This window comes from Castor canadensis, chromosome 4, assembly GCF_047511655.1.
Source record: "Castor canadensis chromosome 4, mCasCan1.hap1v2, whole genome shotgun sequence".
Lineage (NCBI taxonomy): Eukaryota > Metazoa > Chordata > Mammalia > Rodentia > Castoridae > Castor > Castor canadensis.
In genome coordinates this window covers 182,361,481-182,383,595 of record NC_133389.1, presented here as the reverse complement: position 1 = coordinate 182,383,595, position 22,115 = coordinate 182,361,481, and the positions used below count along the sequence as shown (strand labels likewise).

Below are 22,115 nucleotides of genomic sequence, written 5' to 3'. Positions count from 1 at the left end.
CCAGAACAGCGGGATGGTTCTGCTATTTGAGAGGAGCCCAGGAAAAAACTCCCCAAAGAAGTCTGGGTCAGCCCTGGGTGGGCAGAGGGATCTCTGTCGAGCGACCTCATTGTCTCACAGACTGTCCCTTCCCAGGCCCACCCCAGGGCGAGGGGGTCATTTACGACCAGGCCGGTTTTAGCATTTTTTTCTCGTTGGGGTACTCTAAGAAGTTTTCAGTTCTCCTTTTGCGGAGTTCACCTGACTTTCTGCTTTGATTCTCTGTTTTTAATTCTTATCTGCTTACCCAATTTTCTTTACAAGACTTAATACCGATATGTAAATCTGACGGGGATTTCAAAGGCTCCTCAGAAGGGAGAAAAGACATTACCGCGAAGATGTGACTGACCATCCCCTTCCTCCCGTTAGGGTTCCTCTGGGTCAGGGATCCACGGTACACTGACTTCCGATCCAATGAGTCACCGTCTTTGCCTTTGCAGGAAACAGATGAGAGGATTTTACTGACCGCACACCTGGAAGCCAGGGCCTGGGCTACCTGAGACATCCAAACAGCGCCATAAAAACAGACAGGTCCCCTGTCTGTTTTTTTTTTTTTTTTTTTTGGTGGTACTGGGGCTTGAACTCAGGGCCTACACCTTGAGCCACTCCATCAGCCCTTTTTTTGTGATTGGTTTTTCCTGAGATAGGAAAAAGCCAGAGATGGGGCTTTGTGAACTATTTTCCCGGGCTGGCTTTGAACCACAATCCTCCTGAGCTCTGCCTTCTGAGCAGCTAGAATTATAGGTTTGAGCCACGGCACCCGGCCATGGAATATTTTTAATGGAGCATTTACATGTTAGCAGTTGAGCCAATAAACAGCTCAGAACATTTCTTTGTCCTTGGCTCCTCAGATGGGCAAACAACAGAAAACTCATTACACTCATGTCTGGGGTGCGTGGCCCCTCTCTTTTCCTTTACTTCTGTGACTGGACAACAGGCCTGAGAAGACTTGGGACTCAGACCCTCAGAACAGAGGCTATGGCCTCCGGGCTCGCCTCAGGGCTACGGCTGTGGAGCTGGGAGCTGCCAGCCCTAGCTGGCTGTTTCTGCTTGGGTGGGTGGGCAGACGGCAGCCTCTGCACACCTCCATGTCTCAGGTGGGGGTCCTCCTGCCCTGGGGCAGGTGCTCCGTGAGCAGGGGAGCTGGACCTGCTCGCAGGGCTCCCGAGGGCTGACCATGTGCATCTCCGGCAGTCACCACATTCACTGACACACTCCACATCCGGCTGTTTGCTTTTTCTTCTCCTTCTTTTTCTTTGTGCGCTGGCTCGCCAGCACACTGCGTCTTCCGTGTCAGGGGGGTGCGTTCTGCCTGTCTCCTTATCCGTTTGTCCAACTTGGCCCTGACCTCTGCCCAGCGAGCGAGCTGCCTGCCCAGGGATCGAAAGTACTGAGTGGTGAGGACATGGAGGGCCCTGAAGATCTAGGGACTGAGGCTCAAGGACCAGGCAAGGCTTGGGGCTGGCTCTGGCAGGCTGATGACCAGCCATCCTGGCCACATGGGATCCCGTGTGCGGACAGTCGTAAGAGTTTGCTAGGTTGTGCTTCACGCTCAGGCGGTTGGGGGCCAAGGGTTGTTTGTGAGCTGATGAGGGTGTGATGAGTGCTTCATGCGATGACCACAGAGTGGTGGCATTTGGCATCTGACCTTGAGTGAGCTACCTCTCTCTGGTGAGCTGTGGCCAGGTTTCGAGGTGAGCAGGGGACAGACACAAGTACATGCTGTCCTGACAGCCTGACATGGGCTGAGAAGGCTCCAGGCCTCCTTCCCATTCATCTAGGACAAAGCTGGTGGCCTTGCCACCATTGAGACTTCAAAAAAAAAGGGCTAAACGCTGTCCTGTACTGTCTGTAAGGACTGGAATCATGCTGTCTCAGGATGGTTTACACTAGAAACTGGAAAATGCCAGCATTTCCAACACCGTCTTTGGATGCTTCAAGCCATCCTGAACACGAGGAGTGGGACCTGTGGTGGCCAGTGTGGCCCTGGGGGTGTGTCCCACAGATTACACTTGTGTCCTTCCCTGAGCTCATTCCCCAGGCCCATGGGTGTAAGGGAGGCAGGCAGCTCTTACCTTGACCTTTAGGGGAGTACTTCCTCCTCAGCAGATCGGGCCTAGCCACTGCCTACAAGAGAGAGAACATCTCTAGGTGTCACTAAATTGTGTGATATGCAGGAACACGGTGAGCTAATTGTGGATTTGTTCTTCTGGTTCTAACTAACCAGGCAATACTTGAACCTTTAACAATTTTAGAACGCATGCTCTCTGTAAGGTAAGCATGATGCCTGAATGGAATAGATGCTCAGTTTTGGAGAAACCCCCAGTTTTGGGCAGTGTGGCAGAAAGAGCACAGATTTTAGCCCCATGGGTCTGGGTTCAACTCTCTGTGCTGCCCTTTACTGCCACGTGAAATGGACACATCTCTGTGAACCTCGTCTCCTCCTCTGTAAATGGGTGTGCTTAATCCCTTCCCAGCTCTTGGGGTGTTGGCTCCCAGCCCTCCTCCCCTCTGGCTGCCTCCTGACAGTGTGATTCAGCTCATTCTCTGTTTGGCTTTTTCAGCAGTGGGGAGAAAAGCAAAGAGCGTAGGTCCTCTAGCCATTCTTTGGTTCCTGGGGGATTTTTTTTCCTGTCTCATTTTGGGGGTGGCATCTGCAGGTACGGGTGGCAGGAGCCCTCAGGGCTGGGCTTTCTGGGACTCATAAGACATAGTAGAGTGCAAGGGGTGTCAGAGTCTAGAGGCCTGACTAGGACCCTAGTGTCACCCCCACCTGTGTGGCATTGGTCCAGCAGCCCACCTCCTGGAGCCCAGTGCAGCAGGTGACTGTCACTGTCAGGTTTGTAAACACCAAGTGGAATTATGGACATAAGAACAGCACTCTTTGTGGCTGTGATGAGCTGCCCAGCACTCTTGCTGTTGTAAGTGGCCAGACGTGAACTACGGCTCATGGCAGAAATGGGGCTGTAGGCAGGACTGGGAGCCTCTTTCAGGGCCCCAATCCTACTTCTAACCACCTCTAAATGCAGGTGATCGCCCCTCTCCAGGGGACTTGCACACTGGCTCCCAGATGTTTTCTGCTCCAGTGGCCTTTGTCTCCCAGACAGAGGATGATCTCTGGGAGGGCTGCTGGAGCCCATCTGCTATCCAGGGCAGCAGGAGGACTTGGGAACTGATGTGGACCCTTGCCTGTGACTAATAGAAGCAGAAAGGATGAATGTTCCAGCTTCCTTGCCCCTGAGCGGGACGACCCGGGATATGACATCTACTGTCCGCACAGTTCCTTGAAGGACTGAGCCTGAGAGTCTGCAAGGGTTTGGTAGATGCCAGCACTTGCTCCCTTCCCTCCTGTCCCCTGTCCTGAATTTTCCCCAATAAAGGCTTCTTCATAGACCCCCTCATCCCTGTATGTGTCCCAGAAAGTTACCCTATGGGGGTTGCCAGGTTCTTGGGGTGCATGTCTGAGCTCCCCGCTCTGCAGCCTCTGCAGAGGTTACCACTCTTACTCTGTCCAGGCTCTAGAGGTGGGTGAGCAACACACACCTTGACCTCACCCGCAGGGTCTGCGTTCTGATCCTTTGGACTCTGGCCGAGTCTCCCAGCAACCCGAGGAAGAAAGATCTAGAGGCCAAGGAAGAAACTCATGTTGTTACACCTTGGTGAGCCGCAAGCCACAGGGTGAGGATCAGGCTGGACTGGGAGGAGCATTCTCTTTCAGTACTCCGTCAAGAATTTGGGGCTAGCCGGGTGCCAGTGGCTCACATCTGTAATCCTAGCTACTCAGGAGGCAGAGATCAGGAGGATTGAGGTTCGAAGCCAGCTCAGGCTAATAGTTCGAGAGCCCCATTTCAAAAAAACCCTTCACAAAAAAGAGGGCTGGTGGAGTGGCTCAAGGTGAGGTTCCTGAGTTCAAGCCCCAGTACCACACACACACACAAAATGTTGGGGCTCGCCTAGCACGTCACCCCCAAGCACACTGATACAGGTGTGGGATGAGAGCTACCACAGCAAATTAAAATACAGGATGCCCTGCTGGCTTTGAATTTCAGGTCCACCATGCGTAATCCTTTAGTGTACGTTCGACCCCAGAGTTGCAAGGGATGTACTTGGACTAGAACATTGTGTGCTGTTTATCTGCCACACAAGGTCATCTTGAGTTCTTCTTGGTGACTTCTCTGGGGTCCCGTGAGAGCATCCTTCATTCTTCTGCTCACTCTCCTCCCGCAGCGTGTGTCTGTCTGAAGCCTCCTGGACCCAGGGAAGAAGGATGCAGGTTTCTGGTTCCTCTTACAGGGGCAGGTCCTGTGACACCTGTCCTTCCATTCATCCATTCTACTCACATCACCTTTTTCTTTTGTATTCAGGGCCTCATTGTGTATGTAGCCCAGGCTGACCTTGAACTCACAATCTTCCTGCCTCAGCCTCCCAATTGCTGGAATTACAAGCATGTACCACCAAGCCTGGCAAAGTTACACCCATCTTAAAGTGGCACTGTATTAAGTCCTCCAACACAAGGGTTGACCATTTGGGATGCTTCTTTTGGATTTTAAAATGAGTGTTTCCAATTCTCCGAGCATGGGCTGGGCTTCCCATGTACAGCCTTTCTTCAGGTAGAAGCAACAAATAATAAAAGCCTCCACATGGGCCCAGCTCACTACCAGGCTGTATGTAGGAAGCAAGATGGCAGCTGGAGGAGGAGGTGGGCAGGTGCCCAGGGCTGGGAGGACAGGGCTTGGGGGTCCCCCGTGAGGCTTCTGGGAAAGTTCTGGGGACCCCTCTACCCTCCACCCCCACTCACCGGGAGGTTTGACTTCCTCCGGGGCTTTTCTGGGGTCTTCACCGTGAGCCCTGCAGCCCTTAGGGCTGCAATCCTAGACTCAATGTCTGAAACCTGGAGAGCAGCAGACAGATAGTCAGACAGACAGACGCCAGTCTATGTCACATCTCAGAGTCAGGGATCAGAAACGGCAGCTGCCCAAGTCACTCATCTAGTCAATTTTGCTTTTGCTTCCTCTGAAGATGGCGTCCCAAGCACAAGTCTGTCCTGGGTCCCCTCTGCGTTCCTTCCCTGGCTGGGTGTGTGTGTGGGTGCTCTGTAGGACACCCCAGAGAGTTGAGAAGGCTCTGTGCACATTCTGGGAATGGGTATTAGGGAGTGTGGCTCCCATGGGGTGAGGCTGACCCTCACCTGCCTTCTTGCTCTGACCCCTTCCCTCTTAGGCCTCTCCTCCCACAGGGACCAGAGGAAGCATCTGGAAACAGAAACCCCCTCCATCACTTCTTTTCTTTTTTGTAGTAGTAAGGATTGAACCCAGGGCCTGGCTCATGCTAAACACACACTCTACCATTGAGCTACGCCTCCAGCTTGTCCCCCAAACTTTTCTCTGTGACCCTCAAGACCCTCTGCTGCTCATCTCCTCTGGGACCTGCCTCCTCCATTCCTTCCATCAGGTCTCAGGGTTTCACTGCTGATCCCTGAACATGCCAACGTGACAGCACCCCAGGGTCTTTGCACATGCTATTTCATCTGCCTGGCCTCATGTTCCCCTAGATTTGCTATGCCAGTGTCCTTCCATCCCCTTCTCTGTCTGTGGGGTTACCTCCCTTCCCGTCTTCATAGCTCTCTCTAAGGAACAGTCTTGTTTGTTTGTTGTCTATCTCCTCCCTCTAAGAACATAAGCTCCATGAAGGTAGGGTGTTCACTGCTATGCCTCAGTTTCCCACACAGGCTAGTCATGCTCTGGGAAGGAATCAGTGAATGACAACTTCTGAACCCGCCTTGCTTCCGTAGTGCGAGTGGCGTTGGGCGGGCCTGCCCACTTTTCTTGGGTACTCGCTGATGAGGGGGCAAGGGTGCTGGCTGTCCCTGAAGTCTGGGCACAGGCCTTCTCTTCTCTGCAGGGCTCTCGGGAGGACAGCACAGTGCCTGCATCACTGTGGCTGCTGGAGGTGGGGGGGCTCAGGCCTTTGACCTGTACACCGCTGGCACAACCCTGTTAGACTCCGGCTCTGCAGCCGCCTCTGGGAGGCCCACCACCAAGTCCGGTCCTGAGCCCTGGGGCTGAACTAACGTCTCAGCTGCCTCCAGGCCCTGCTCACAGACAGAGAGCAGCAAGCACTCAGCAGTTTTTCTCATGGTTGAGAAATCCACCTGCTTGTCCTCAAGACAAGTAGGAAAAATAACAGGGGCGTTCCCCACAGAACCCCCAAATCCACACTCTGCCTCTCTGGGCAGCTATCAGTGCTATTAGACCTGATGGCTGGTCTCAGCCACCACGTCACTATCATCTTTGAGAAACCTGTACCCCCTGGGCCCCTGGGCTACCTCGCTCTCAGCCTGCTGGACTTCAGATGCTGTCATGGCCACTTTGTCCTCCAGCTCTGACAGTTCCTCGTCCGTGGTCCTGTTGGGCTGGGTCAAGTCGCCAGGGTCCTGAGGGCTCTTTCTCTGTGTGTCCATGTGGCCTTTGGCTGTGTATACCTATGAATGAGGAGGGTGACTCTGGCTACCTGGCCACCAGTAGGAAAGTGCAGGACACTGCTCTTCTGTGGGTACCTGGTCTCCAGGCTCCTCACCCTGACCTGACCTTATTAAATGCCCTTCGTGTCCCTGCGGGTGGCTGCCTGCCCTGGGGAGGGCTGGTGGCTTGGTTACAAACTGCTGGCCACCCAGGACTCTTCATCCTGCCCCAACCCTGCTGGGGATGACCAGGGTTGCCTCACCTCTGGAGCCACCTCTGATAAGGCCCCATCTGGCTTGGCCTCTGCATCCCTGCCCTCCTCCTCCTCTGTCGAGGTGCCCTGGTCACTGATGTTGCTGGTCAACTCCTCCAGCCTCCTCCTGAGGGTCTCCTCCTCCACGTCGGCCTCCGTGTGTGCTCCAGCAGCTGGACCCTGACAGGCACAGGCCAGGTGCTCAGAGGCAGCCATACGAGACTGGCTGACCCCACCAGGCCCCACGCTGGGGCTGTAGTTCTTGTCCCTTCTCTAGGTGAACCTGTCCCATACCCGAGAGGTAGGGGACTCAGGTGATGCTCATCAGCACCAATGGCCATCTAAGATCCACTTTTTTTGCCTCTTTTTCTTCTCTTAATTTTTTTTTCAGTACTGGGGCTTGAACTCAGGGCCTTCACCTTGAGCCACTCCACCAGCCCAGTTTTTGTGATAGGGTTTTTTGAGATAGTGCCTGGAGAACTGTTTGCCCAGGCTGGCTTTGAACCATGATCCTCCTGATCTCTGCCTCTTGAGTAGCTAGGATTACGGATGTGAGCCACGGGCACCTGGCTAATTTTTGTTTTTGTTAGCTGGGTATAGTGGTATACACTTGTAATTCCAGCTAGTTGGGAGGTGGGTGCAGGAGGATCTTGAGTTTAGGCCAGCCTGGGATGCATAGCAAGGCCCTGTCTCAAAAAACCAAAACAAACAAACAGACAACCAAACAACAACAACAACAAAAAACAAGGGCTGGAAACGTAGCTCTGTGGTAGAGCACTTGGCAAGCATGCACAAGGCCAAAAACAAAGAAACCCTTTACTCTGCTTCTTTTCTCTGTCTTTATTCTTCAAGGCCTTACTCCTTTACAATTCCTTAAAACCTTGCATCTTTTCTATTCTTTAAAGTCTCTTTCCTTAGACTTGCTCTGTCCCATGTTCTCTTTAGCTTTTCCCTAGCTTAGCTTTTCTAAAGCCTGTGGATAAAGTTCTCGGTGCAGAAAGCTGCTCTGGTGGAGACTCAACAATCAGCAGCAGGGGCAGCAGCAGCCAATCAAAATTCCCCATCAAAAACCTCCTGTCCTCCTTCAGGGAGTCTTTTATATCCAGTGGTAAACAAGGAGGTGGAGCAGCAGTTCTCGGGGAGGGGCCTGACATTGTAACAAGAGAAACCTGCGTTCCTGCTTCTCTGAATGGAAACAGCTTAGGAAAAGCAGCTGAGCTGCATCTCACCTAGGCTTCTCACAATCCGCTCCCCACAGGCACCACCTTCCAAAGGCACCCAGGAACTAGGTGCCTTGCATCACCTCTGCTGCCCTGCTGGGTTCTCCAGCCACCTGCTTCAGCCTGGTCTTTTTCCGTAGCTTCCTAACTGTCTCAGAATGCCAGCCAGAGTGACTGTCATAGCCGTCAGGTGCTCTTCTTCACTCACATCTCCCACTTTTCCCAGAGTGAAAGGCAGGGCTTGGACACGGCCCTCCATTATGTCAGCCCTCACCTTCTGTTCCTCCAGAGCGCATGTGTTGGAAACTCCATCGCAAATTCATATGTTGATGGCACATAGAGATCAGGAGGAGGGAGAGGAGGGGGGAGGAGGGGAGAGGAGGGAGGGAAGAGGGGGGAGGAGGGAGGGGAAGTCTTGAGATGCGTGTTTGCTCTGCTCTGCCATGTTTTGGAAAGGCCAGAAGGCCCATGCCAGGTGCTGGTGCCATGTTGTTGGGCTTCCCAGCCTCCAGAACTGCAGGTAATATATGTATATATTTTTTATCTACACCCGCTTTTAGGTTATTTTGTCACAACAGAAAACAGATGAAGATGGCTTCTCTGCCCCAGCCCAGCCTCATCCCATCCTGGTCACCTTGTCTTCTGCTGTGTCTGGAACACTCCATCCCACAAGCCCGCATGGAGGCCTGTGGGCTTCTTGCTCTTTGGGTGTTTCACCACTCAGTGGGGTGTGCCGACCACTCTATTTAAAATGGCGCCTATGGTCTGGTCATCCATCCCCTGCCTCACTCACTCAATTTCTGTCTGGCTTCCTCCACTTACTGACCTTGTTCTCCTGTTGGGTGGCTTATTTCCTGCCTCCCCTGACTAGAACAAAACCCTGTATGACATTCTCTACTGCCAGTTTTGTTCACTGCCGCCTCCCCACTCCAGGAACCAGGGCTTGGCACACAGCAGCTCACATGTCTGCCAGCTCTTTCCAGGGTCCACACCACCATGTCCTCTTATAACACAGCCATGAGGGCAGAGAGTTCATTCGATCCTTCTTTCATTTACCCATGCGCACTCACTCAGTGGCTTTCTTTTGGCCCCACTAAGTCGACTTTTGGGGACTGCACTCGGGAGTTTTAGAACCTTCTCGTCCCTTCTTTTAGGGGTGAGTCACCTTTGTCACTCTAGAGTGCTGAAAGGAGGGACAGGAAGTTAGTCACCGCCCCCGTGCCCACCAGGCAGCATCGATTCTCCCTCCGCCCCAGCTCCTCAAGCAGGTGGCTGATGTTGCTCTCGGTCATCTAATTTTCTGTTTGAAGGATCCATTAAGCTGGATCAGCAGGCCCCACTGTATCCCGGCCTCACAGAATGACACCAAGAGGCTAATGAGATTGGGTCCATAGCAGAGCACCCATTCTTAACTTGTCTACAAGGTTCCCCTTTGCTGACAAGGCTGAGAAACCAGAATCTCCTCGGAGACCTCAGGGATAGAAAGAACCTCCATGACATTTGGCCTGGAAATTCTACTGAGTCTGCTATGATCAGAGCTTTTCCCCAGACTAGGAAGGATTGAGAAACCCTGAGGTCCCCATGAAAACTGGCAGGAAAGGGAGAGCTGGTGGCATTGTGGGTGCAAGTTTGTGCACCTCTGTGAGAAGCAGGTATTATTCTCTACTTTGTGAGAAGTATACAGACACACCTCATACACAATATGCAGACACACAGACACTTGTATGTACAGGATAGAAAACTCCTGGCAACACATATGTGTGCTGGGCAACTGGGCCAGCATGGCTAGTGTGGGTCATCATCCCCCTGGTGTTTAGAGGGGGCCCAGCTCCCTCACAGCCCAAATCATCACTGGCTTTGGGGGGGTCTTGTGCCTAAATGATCCAGAAGGGTGGGCCTATGAGCAGAGCCCCTTAGAGAGTGGAGCGTTGAGTGTAACTTCTGACCTCCTCTTCTCTGCCTGGGTTTGTGTCAGGAAAAGTTCATCTGTGGGAGTTGGAGCACAGGCAGTCTCCTGCTGACCATAGGAACTGACAGGCAAGAGGCAACTGGCTCAGGACCAGAGAAGGAGGAGGAAGGAGTTGATCAGGAGGTAGTCAGAGAAGGAGAGTGACAGATCTTCCTAGGGAGCAGAGTGGGGAGCTGGGGCCTGAGGGAACTAGGATCAGCACCCAGCAGGAGCCTGGGGACAACCTCGAGGATGGCTTGCTGGGGTGGGCCCTGGTGTTGTGTGGGGCATGGATCCCGGGAAGGGTAGGATCCCTGACCAGGCTCAGGTGAGGGACTGCCCTACAGCACAAAGGGAGAAACCACCCACCTGCTTCCACATGGGCTCTGAGGCCCTCAGGAGAGCCTGGGCTCAGGCTCCTTATTTGCAAATGAGGGGACAAGCATCAGCCTTGAAGGGCTGGTGCTCCTGAGGCTGGGCCCCAGAGGTGTGCAGCTGCAAACCTAGGGCTCTACAAAAGGGTGCCAGGTGCTGGGTGTGTAACTGGAGTGGAGGCCTGAACCTCCCTCCCCACAGCCCCCTGGCAGTCTGCCTCTCAGACAGACAGACATGTGCACACACCTATGCACACACTTCTGCATTAAGCCACAGCTTTGTTGCCTTGGCATGCTGCTGTGTTTGCATGCATCCCCCAAAGTTCACTTGCTGGGAACTAAATGCCCAGTGCAGCGGTGTTGGAGGTGCGGCCTTTAAGAGGTGATTAGGGTGTGAGGGCTGAACTCTCTCAAATGAATTTATGTTGCTATCATGAGAGTGATTTGTTATAAAACTGAAATCAAGACCTTCTTGTGCTTGCGAGTGCTCTCTGTCTTTCTCTGTCTGTCCCTAAATCACCAGGTTTTCAATATTGCATTAGAAGAGCATGAATGGGCTGATTATACAGCTACATGATACCAAGGAGACCCTGCCATGCTGTGGCCTGGACTCAGGGCTACAGGACCAAGTGAGTTCCCCAGCTCCTCCTCCTCCTCCTCCTTACTGTATACGGGTTTGAACTCAGGGCTTCATGCTTGCTAGGAAAGCACTCTACCACTTGAGCATAACTCCAGCCCTTTTTGCTCTGCTTGTTTTGGAGATAGGTCTTGGTTTTTGCCCAGGTCAGCCTGGACCACAATCCTTGTATTTTAAGTTGCCCACTGTCACTGGGATGACAGGCCCATGCTACCACACCTATTTTTTTTCTGTTGAGATGGGGTCTCACAAAGTATTTTTTTTTTTGCCCAGGTTAGCCTGGAAGTTCAATGCTCCCCATCTCAGCCTCTTGCATAGTTTGGGATGACAGGTCCATGCCCCCAAGCCCAACTATTGGTTGAGATGGGGTCTTGAGAATTCCCTGCCTGGGCTGGCCTCTCACTCCAGCCTCTTGATCTCAGCCTTCCAAGTAGCTAGGAGTACAGGCATGAGCTACCAGTGCCCCGTTCCTCCAGGTTCTTTGCCAGCTCTGGCTTTCTAGCCCTCTCTGGTTATATCCCCTGGGCAGGCTGCCACACCCAGGTGTCCTCTGAGCTCTGACATCCAAGCCCAGGTTATGGGGGTGGTGGAGGAAGTTTATGTTGGGCTTGGATGGGGCAAAAGACTTCATGTGGGTGGGCTGGGCAGGGGACACCGCCTGTCCTCTGGGCACCGTGCCCGGGGCAGGTGCAAGCCTGCGGTTGCAGCCTCTGGACGCGATTCCCCTAGAGCCAGCATTAATGCCTCAGGCTCCTTAGCTGAGGGCTGTGGACTCTCCTTGATGCCCTGGGTATTACTTGGGCCAAGAGAGGCACACCTGTGTTCTCCAGGTGTGTGAGCAGATGTGCCACAGTCAACATGCGCTTATTCAGCTCAGAGATCTGCAGCCCAGCAAGAGGGAGCGGGTGGGACCCAGGCCCAGGGTCCACTAGCAGGACACTGTAATCCTCCACCTCTGAAGCCCAAAGACCCGCCCAGTAAGGCCACCCCCACGGTTAGCCTGGGAGGTTAACCGTGAAACCAGTTTGTGACGCTTAGGGGCCTAGAAAACCAAGCAGAGGCTGTGAGGGGGTAAGGATGGGGAGACAGAGCAGAAGAGCTGAGAAATCCAGCCAGACAAGGCAGCCGCGTCTGAAAGGTGGTGACCATGTCATTGCCACCGGGAGGCCACTGCTGGTACAGATCAGCACAGGAAGGCGTGAATTAAGAAGGACATGGTGACCAAACTAAAATCATTAACTAGCAAAAGTCCTGGGTCACTTGTATACAGTGACCAAAAGTACAGCTTCTTCATCCTTGAGTCACCAGACTCTTGAGTCACCCGAAATCTATTAGCTTTCAGACGGAGACAGAGGAAAATCAATGCCTCTTTGATTCCTCTTTGGTTTGCTCCTCACCACTGGGCGCCTCTTCCCTGCATTATCTCATTTACCACTTGCCTTGTCTTAAAAGAGGAAATGACACCAGAGGCCAGGATGCTGCATGGTGGGGCAGGTAATTAGTTTGATCTCCACAGCCCCGAGGGCTGAGTGAGAGAAGAACAAATGCTGGAAATATCAAACCGAGTGTTCAGTAGGTAGCCCTCGGCCCATGTCTGCCTTGAGTGGCTGCTGGTGTGGAGATCATACGGCTGTGGTCATTTAGTGTCTGAGGTGGCACTGATCAGATCAATACCCTGGGAGAGCTCTGCAGAAGGCCTTTGTCTCCTGGGTTGCCACCCACCGGTTTCTGACACTGTCATCATGAAATGGCACTTTAGAAGTGCAGGATTAGGGAGGACAGCCACTATGAGAGGCTAGGAGGGTCTCATTGAGATCCCTGAAGAGGGTGGGGGAGGCTGGGGCTGAGGAGGTAGGCCAGGGAGGGAAGGGGGGGCAGGTGCAGGTGGCCTTCTGATAAGCCCATGGCTGTGGCTGGGTTCCCATGGCACAGTGGCTTCTGGGATCTAACAAGGAACCTCAACAAAACAGCTGTACTTTTCCACGAAGAAAACACAAAGTAAACAAAAAATAAACAGCTTACTTCTCCCTGTTGAAAATAAGGGAAGAGTCAGGTATGGTGGCCACGCCTGTGATCCCAGCACTGGGGAGGATGAGGCAGGAGGATGGTGAGTTCCAGGCCAGCCTGGGCTACATAGGAAGACCCTGTCTCACATCCAAGGGCTGGGGGTGGGGGCAGCTCAGTGGCAGAGCGCTTCCTAGTATGTGAAAAGCCCTGGGTTTGATCCTCAGGACAGCAATAAGTAAATAAATAAATAAATGCAAGAGACCCCTCCCCTCTTCAGTTCCTTTCAGAATTTCTTTCTTTTTTTTTTTTTTCAGATATATGCAGAACTTCATAGCTGACTAAAAAGCCTCTGCCAGGCTCACTACTCAGGACCTGGGAGCTGCCACTTTGAAAGGCACATGTCCCAGTGTCTGAGGAATGGGAAGAGACTAACTGTGGGTCGCCTTGCTTCAGTTTGCAGAACTACCTCTGGCCTTAAAGAGAGAGCTGGTGTTTCTTCTCTGGATAAAACCACCACAGACAGTCCCCCCCACTGTCCTGATAAGTCAGGACACGATGAGGCTGAGTGACAGAAAGTGCTGTCGCTCCTCTTTCTGGAGGTCTTGGCTCTTTACCCTGAGAAGTGGAGGCCTGGGCTGGGCTGCATCTGCTGCTTCAGGGATGAGGCTCCTTCCTGCCCCTGTGATCCTCAGCCCATTTGCCCAGGGTTCCAGAGAGCACGGCATATTTTAGTGTAATAAAACTGTTTGCTGTCCTTCATACCTTGCTTTGTGAAGAAGTTTCTGAGTGGCAAAAGATTAGGGTGATTTAAAAAAAAATTCTCTTCCCCAACAGCAATGACTGCTAGTCAGGGCAGCATCACACACAGCCTGGATGCCTGGCTCTTCGTGGGCTCCATGTGGACTTTCGTGTGCTTAAATGCATGGTGGGGAGACAGGTGTGAGCTCCTGGGCTTTCAGCTTGCACACAGGCCAGGGAGTAATGGAACCACGCTATTCTGTCACTGGTAATGCTTTCTTGGGGGAAACCAAGTCTGCGTCTGGGCCGTCTGGAGCACCAACAAAGTCTTTCCAGAAAGTGGTAACCATGAATACAAAGTGCATATACTGGTAATCGATAGGCAAATGACCACCGGATTAACCCAGGAAAACAGATTCTCAAGTGCTCTCAGGTCCCACGGCTGTGTCTGAAAGTCCTGGGTTTGGAAACACTGGTCTGTGGGGCAGACCAAGGGGCTTCCTCCCAGGGTCCTGTGGTGACCCATTGAGGACAACTCCTGCAATGGGCTGCCTGGCTCCTTCCTGGCATGCGGGATGTTGCTCGGCTGGCAGGCCCTTGGTCACTTCCCCTCACTTGCAGATCTGTGGCCATAATGAAGGGAACATGGTAGCTGAAGTAAGTAACAGTTACTAGGGATGAATAAGGAGAAAGAATTCCAGAGATGGGGCATGCAATCAGGAAGTAGTTAGGGAGTGACTCCAAGGAGGCATAAAGGATGATTTGCATCAGCAGGACTGTCAGGATTCCCTCCCTTTTCCAGGCTGAATAATATTCCACTGCTCTACTTTCCACATTTTGCTCATCCATTCTTCTGTGGCTGGACGCACAGGTTGCTATTGTGAGTTATGCTGCTACGCACTTGAGGGCACACCTGTCTCTTTGAGTCCCTGCTTTCAATTCTTTGGGGATATACTCTGAACTGTAATTGCTGAACCAGATGCTAACTGTATTTTTAAAGTTTGTTTGGAGACACAGTCTTAATATGTAGCCGAGACTGGCCTTGAAGTTGAGGCCTCAGCTTCCTATGCTTCAGTATGCCAGGCTTATTCTTAATTTTTTAAGGTACAGTTGTACTAAAGTGATTAGCTTTATATTAAGTGAATTCAATTGAATAAAAGTTACATATTTTGACAACATAGCTCCATGAAATAGGTAATTTTATGGTCTGAAAGTACTGAAAGTTGCAGTTTTTCTAAGGTGACTTGGTGAACTCTTTGGCGCCCTCTTACCTGACTCTCAGTTGCAGCCTGGGCTCTCCGCCTGGAATGCTGGGAGGCTGCCCTGGGAACATGGATGCTGTCTTCATCCGAGGTGTCCACGTCGGCCAGGTACTGTGAGGGGAGTTGCCCACTGCCTTTGGAGGAAGAGAGGGTTTGAATTTCTAGGAGTGAAAAGCTGAGAGCAACAGACACACTTTGTCCAGTGAAGAAGGAAAGCATGGAGGAAGTACAGCCATCATTACGCTCTTTTGACGTTTTTGCCTGAGTTCTGAAGGCTCAGTGACAATGGAGCAGGTCCCTCCTCATCCAGAGCTCTGCAAAAAGCAGCCCCTGCCTGTCTCAAGATGGGGCCTGTGGAACTGACATGCTTGGCACTTTTGCAAAGCAAATGTGAAATTCTGAACTGCAAATAACACTGAATTCCGGGTGCGGGGAGGGCAGAGGGGGCCTGGGATGTTCCTAGGTTCCCACAAATGGCCGTGACTTTCAGAAGCCTTTCCACACCTGCACAGCCATTGCCAGTTACTTTTCATTCTGGACACACGATGCATGACCTTCGTGAACCAGAGGCCTCTGCAGTGTGGCTTGGAATGCTTATTCCAGGGCTCCAAGGAGAGGCGACCCCACTGTCACCAAGTCCTCACCAAAGTTGCCTGACACACCTCTACTTGGCCTGATGGCACCACAGGGAGGCGGGGGGAAGGAGGTGACCTGGCATGGAGGGCCCCGCACGGCACGTGTGCTATCTCTCAGCACGTGCAGAGCGGCACCTTGTTCCTGCACTCGAGGTGCACTGTGCATCCTGCCAGTAACCTGAAGGTGCATGGGGGTGGCCAGGTGAGAATGCAGCCCCACCCACACAGCCTGGGAGACCCTGTGCTGAGGACACACTGCACCTCGTTACACTCCTGGCCCCAGTGTGGGTGGGGAAGATCGCATGTCTGTTGTTTCATCACACTTTGTGATACAACCATTGTTTAGTGCCTGCAACAATGGGCGGGCTAGCTGCCACTAATCCCCTTTCTCCAATGGGATGGGATGCACGGCTAGTGGGGGGCCTTGTGACCAAACAAGTCTCCAGGGCATCATGTCAGCCCTTGCGGACTGTCTGCTGCTCCATCGGATGGGGCACTCCAAGCAAACTCCCTGTGTTCATTGTAATGCATTCCCCATCCAAGAGCTGTTGCTGTGTGTAAGAACACGTGCCAGCTGGGCTCAAGCTCAGAAATGCCTGCTGCAGGGCACTGCACAGTCTCGTGCCTCTGCTTCCTGCTGCCTCCTGTGATCATGGGAGGGAACAAGAAGACCTCCAGGGTCCTGATCCTATGACCGGTCAATGTAGATTCATTTATTCATTGTTTTCCTTGGGGGAGGGGTGGGGAGCCTTACTTTTTTCCAAAGCCCTCAGGATTTTAATCACTAAGAGGACCATGAAGTCACGGTCCCTCCAGTATAAAGACAGGGGAGATGGGAACTGGAAGGGTCTCCCTGCATCACAGCTGCAGTCCAGGGAGGCACATGGTGAGGCTTGCTGGCACTATGGTCTGATTTGCTCTAACTATAGTAGGAATCTGAACTCCTGGACCCTGCGTACACACGCTCCTTGGGGCTTAGGAAAAGGCAGCATTTTGGGGATTTCATTGTGAAGCAAAACTGTCTGACAAAATGAAATGGAGTTAATTTAGGTTCTTTTATTCCTGAGCTACAGGCACTTAAAAGGGGCCTGCTCTGTCGTTCCCCAAGTGCAGTCTTGGACTTGGTGGAGATGGCCTGTCTGGCAGTCAGGGTGACCAGCGACCCTATCTGTTTTGAGAAAATCTGCAAGTCCCCATTCCTACTCCTAGCAGCAGTGAGCTAGGGGATCACTCAGATCCTGTACTGGTGTTGTCTGAGTGTCATGAGGGAAGTACACAGCCCAGGGAGAGCAGCGGTCCGTGGCACTTGTCAGGATAGTACACGCTGGACAGTTAACACTGAAGAAGGGGGTCCTTTGGTCACGCAGTGTCTGCATGAATCAGGGTACAGGGGTAGGATTCTCAGTGACCCCCACCCCAGAGCCCGCCTGAATACCAAGGGCACCCACCAGGCACAGTAGTGGTCCCTAGGGTCATCCTGTGTGTGTTTCCAGGCAGGCACAGCTCAGCAAGGGTGTCCCCTCTGGAAGGCGAGTGGCTGTTTGGCTGCTCTTCTGGTTGGAGGTGGCACCAGGAAACCCCTGAGTCCTCCTCGTCCAGGACCTCAGCCTCCTGGGAGGTGACATCCTCTGCGTGGGGCTCACCTGAGAGGGACTGAGCACACAAGGCCATCAACCTTAGTGACTCTGAGGAACTGGCTCTTTCTAGCCCAAGCCTGAGGGTCTCCCCAGGTATCGTTTGGCTGACTGAATACTAGACACCCTGTGGCCAACTCAGTTGTCTTCATTTTTAGGAACTGTGCCCAAACATCTATTGCCTGTTCTGCAACACAGGTCTATGATGTTGGGCTCCTGATGACACCCTAGCCAGGCATCACACAGGGGACTGAAGTGTTTCTGACATGGCCCCTTGGGCTCACCCAGAGTCACAGCAGTGAGGACACAGGCTGGAGAGTTATTTATTGCTTACCTTACTATTCTGTCTACTTTAATAATCCTTGAAAGTCAGAACTGGGAAGGTGGGTAGGATTTGCTGAGCCTCTTGGCTGCAACCTGGACCTGCCTAGGCAGCGGGGTCTCTGCATTCCTCAAGGGAACCAGATGTGGCTTCCAGAAGCCACATGCCACAGCAGCCTTACAGCTGGGGTGGGAACAGGAAACAAGTGGTTCCCAAGCCTGGAGGTCACAAAAAGTGCAAACTCCAGTCTGATCTGAACCAGGAGCAGGACCTGTGGCCCAAGGGTCCTGCCCTGCTGTCTGCTGCTCCCACCTGGGCAGAAAACCAGCCATTTCTAGATGAGGGGATGTGGCCTGGTCACATGGCTAGTGACCACCAGGCCCGTTAACCTGGACAGCTGCAGGTGCTGGTGTCCTGTAGTAAATGCTAAGAGCAGCCCCTTTCACTTGAAGATCAGCCTAGTTTGGGCTATAAAGTGTACAATGCCCTACAGTGAGACAGATTCAGCACAATGCCAGGCCCTGGGTGGCTCCACCGTAGACACTGTTCTGCCCCCCCAAGTCACAGAGCTTCGGCCTTATTTCTGGGCCAAGTGTGGATGCTATACCCTGGGCTCCTGACTCACATACCCAGACTCAGGCTCCTGCTTTGCCCAGCTCCCCAGAAGCTGCCTGTGCAGTCTCCAGAGAGCCTAGCCCTGGGAGAGGGCGAGGATTCTGGGTTTGTATTCTCACTTCCTGCCCCCCAACTACTCCCTGCCCTGAGAGACTAGTATGTCCATGTGGTCATCCTGCCCTGCTTCCCAGACTGCCACCCCAACCTGGGGCCCAACCTTCTGTTGCTCAGGTTCCTGTTGCTCAGGTTCCTGGGAGGGAGCCAGACACAAGAGCCCACTGACCTGCAGGCTGTGTGCTGCTGCAGGGACTGAGGACAGGCTCAGGGGAGGAGAACAAGGCTGTGTGGAGTGGTCTGAGTCCTCCTCGAAGTCCAAGTCATGGAAGGAGAGAAGGCGCTTTTTCTTCACAGGTATGAGATGAGCAAGACTTGAGTCAGGGTCAACTTGATCCGGGACAACCAGCATCTCCCTGAAGCCCCAGCCCCACCCAGCCCCCTCCTCTTAGGGCATCCACCTCCTACCCTGGAAACAAACCCAAAGAGCCTCAACGTGGTCGGGGGGGGGGGGGGCAGGTGTTGGCAGAGTTCACCTTATCGGGAAACCTTTGTCCCCTGATCCCTGAGGGACAATGGCAGGAGGTCTCTGGGTGCTGCTTTGGTAGGGGGCTGACTGAGGGAGGACTTACTTTGCTGCACAAGGCCTGGAACTCTGCATCTGCCTCTGTGTTCCATTCTCCATCCTGGTCTGTGTGCTCACTCTCTCCACTTCTGTCTCCAAGGCTCAGTTCAGGTCCACCTGCAAAAGACAGCTGCATGAGTCCACCCAGGGACAGCCAGGCTGGCATGAGACCATTTTTCTGTCTACCTATTCATCCTTCCACTCACCCATCATCTACCCATCTCTCCCTCCAGCCCCTCCCTCCCTCCTTTCCTTCCATCCATCCATGCATCCATCTAACCCTCATCAATCCATGCATCTATCTGTCCATCCATTCATTCACCTTCTACCCATCCATCCACCTGTCCTTTCATCCATCCTCCCCCATCAATCCATTCATCCATCCCTTCATCCATTCACTGAGGAACATCCAGGCAAGGCCCTCTGCTGGCCTTTCAAAGACCTATCAAAGCATCTGTCAGAACTGGTCGAAATGACAACATAAAACAAGTCCTCTTCATCTCAGCCCCTTTCCCCAGATCCTTCCTCTGTCCTCCAGTTCCTCTTCCTTACCTTGAGCACCTTGGCCTGGCCTTTCCAGAATGTCCATCCACCCCCATCTTCTCTTTTCTTCACACTTGCCTAGCCTATTTTCCATTTCCTTAGGTCACTGCAGACAGTGATCCAGTAAGCAAGTCCCGGGGTCTCAGAGGTGAAAGTCCTGGTGGATCATCTGCCTCTGTAGGCCTCAGCTGTCCTGGTGGAGCTCTAGGCCTCAGCTGTCCTGGTGGAGCTCAGGCCTCTGGGACCAGCCAGGTCTTGTTGGCCACAGGACCCCCCCTTGCCCTGTTTCCCTTTCATGGGTCTCTGCATCTCAGGGGACTTGGGTGTGAACAATCAGGACATTTTGGTACACTAGACGGTGCTCTGTCGGCTGCAAAAGGACCCGGGACCACTGGAGGGGTCTGTCCTGTCTGCAGCTGACACTGACCCCTCACATCCTGCTCTGTGATGGGTGCATCTCTGCCTTGCATGCTGCCCTCTGCAGGCTCTGCTTCAGCTGGTGCGAGTGGGAGAGCGAGGAAGAAGGGACTTGCTCCTTCCTGTGGCTTCTAGCCAAGGGCCCTTCACCCTGAAGCTGGTGCAGCCTCAGTGCTCTCAAACACAGGCAGCAGCTGGCAGTGTTCCCTCATTGAGGACTGGTTCCCCTCCAAGGTCTCCTTTCTGTTAACTCCAATCAGCCTCTGCCCTTTGCTCCCCAAGCCCTGGAGTGAGGGTGGAAGTGGGTTCCTGCAGTCTCCCTTTCCCTCTCAGTCAACGCCATTCTAGCCAATTCCTGGAGGTTCGTGTTTCCCCACTCTCCACACCCCCCTGTGGCCGGCTTGGCCCTCCACCATTTCAGGGCTTGGTCTCAGGCCCCGAGTGCCTTTGCAGGAAGCTCTTCCCCTGCAGCTTTCAGTTCCAGAGGCACCACTGCCAGCCTCCCTGGACGACTCTGAATGGGGACAGCAGAGTCACCACTTCATGCAAATGCACTGGACCCATCATTAGTGTGACAAGGAAACTCAGAGAAAGATCAATGCTGGGAAAAGAACCAAAGACAAGTAAAGCCTTTCCTGTTAGCTGGGGCCCTGAATCCAGCTATCTTTTTAGAAACTGTGGGTGACCTTTGTCCACAGCTGTGCTGACACGATATATTGTAACCTTGAACAGCTAACAGCCAAATCTGCTTCTGCACTCCCTGCTTACTGCTGCTTTTCTCAGTATAAAAACCTCAACCACCCTGAGCGCGGGGCCTGCGCCATTTTGGAGATGTCTCGGTGCTGGCCAGCTAGCGTGATAAACCTTCCTTTCCTCCAACCACCTGGGTTTGAGTCTTATTCTCGCTGGCCAGTCATCCTGTCTGTAACGGTTTCTGCAACAGGTGTGTTTCCGTCTCCTGGGATGAAGCCCTGACGTGTGTCCATCCATCATCCATCCAGGAGTTCTGCACAGGCTCCTTGGCATTTTCACGACAGGGGGACATTCTAAGGTGAATGAATAGCCTCACTCTGACTGCTCTGGTTTCTCAAGCTGTGTCCTAACCCAACAGTGACCTGACACATGGGCCGAGGAAGTCTGTCTCATTGCCTGGTTTTCCATTTATAACAGAGAGAGAACAAATCAACCAGTTGAGAGCGCTGGATGTCTGAAAGAAGTCTGTAACGGATAGCTGAGGTCAGTGTGCAAATGTGCTTTCATTGCTTGTCCTGCATGAAGCTCTGTTCCTATGTAGAGAAGGTGCTGGGGGGACATGGGACCTGCTATGTGCCTTGTGGTTATGGGATTATGGGATATGGGCTAACTAGTAGGAGACAGGGCACAGCAGTCTGGCTTATTCTTTACTGAAATAACTTCTCTCAAATATTAAAACTGCCAAGTTTCAAAGGGGTTGTGACTGCCTGTGTCAGAACTCTGACAGCTGTTTTTATAAACTCAGCAGACAGATGTTGGATGGTGGACTCAGAAAGCAGGCCTGAAACTGCTCCTGTTCTCTGGACACCAACTAGACAGAAGCTCCCCGGAGCATCCAGGCAGAAGACCCTGAGCCAGGGACTCCACTTGCACCTTGGGGAGGCAGGTGGGTGAGTGGGCAGGGACTTGGGAGGCAGACAGTGCCTGTCAGTGAGGTGAGGAGCGAAGCCCTCAGGGCCTCTGGGATCCTTTTAGTTATGGCTCATGGTGTCTGTTTGTACTGGGGACAAGGGTTTGAGCCATGCAGTCCATGTATCCGATTAAGTCATGCTAAAAAAAATCCAAAGGATTTCCCATGTTCCTGACATGGAACAGGGGTTTCCTGACCTCACCTGATGGGAGAGAAAGGAAAAATAAAGCCACCTGAGCATAAGGGCCTGCTGTTGATGTGGGGTGAGCTCTGCTCTTAGTTAGGCAAATTTATATGCAAATAAAGGTTCTGAGCAGGTCCATAGGGCCTTCTCAGAGGGGATGGCCAGGCGCCTGGGGAAGGGCCAGTGTCCTTTTTGTCTGCATTGAGACTGCTCCTGTGCACAGCCTATGCTCTGTGTGGAAGGCCGCGAAATAGGCCTCCCTCTGAAGGCCAGGGAAGACCCCCAGCATCTGTCTACCAGCTGCACCAGGTCTGTAGCATGCTCTGGTCAGCTTAGGTTTCAAAAGAGTAACTCTAATCATTTTTTAGAAATTTCATAGCTTTTAAAAAGTATTAAAGTATACCCAATTTCATCCCCTTTTTCCTTGCACACTGTTGTAATGTATTTACAGGAGTATAGAAAGGGGGAACACAGACCTGGGGCA

At 52.8% G+C, this 22,115-nt stretch overlaps 1 protein-coding gene across 6 annotated transcripts in view; it reads right to left on the bottom strand.

Annotated features, from left to right (window-relative positions):
- Mlph (melanophilin) overlaps nucleotides 1–22,115 on the bottom strand; it is a 46,720-nt gene that overhangs the window by 5,657 nt on the left and 18,948 nt on the right. The window contains exons 5-15 of one of the 6 annotated variants that reach the window (XM_074072075.1): nucleotides 18,832–18,941; nucleotides 18,429–18,548; nucleotides 17,023–17,227; nucleotides 14,949–15,073; nucleotides 11,730–11,813; nucleotides 6,763–6,933; nucleotides 6,365–6,520; nucleotides 4,838–4,930; nucleotides 3,583–3,660; nucleotides 2,115–2,166; nucleotides 371–471 (exon numbers count right to left, since the gene is read on the bottom strand). In XM_074072075.1, the coding sequence (XP_073928176.1) occupies nucleotides 371–471; nucleotides 2,115–2,166; nucleotides 3,583–3,660; nucleotides 4,838–4,930; nucleotides 6,365–6,520; nucleotides 6,763–6,933; nucleotides 11,730–11,813; nucleotides 14,949–15,073; nucleotides 17,023–17,227; nucleotides 18,429–18,548; nucleotides 18,832–18,941 (1,295 nt within the window). Of the gene's footprint in view, nucleotides 1–370; nucleotides 472–494; nucleotides 1,410–2,114; nucleotides 2,167–3,582; nucleotides 3,661–4,837; nucleotides 4,931–6,364; nucleotides 6,521–6,762; nucleotides 6,934–11,729; nucleotides 11,814–14,948; nucleotides 15,074–17,022; nucleotides 17,228–18,428; nucleotides 18,549–18,831; nucleotides 18,942–22,115 lie in introns of those variants that run through there. The other 5 variants (XM_074072070.1, XM_074072069.1, XM_074072073.1 and 2 more) reach the window with 5 other exon arrangements.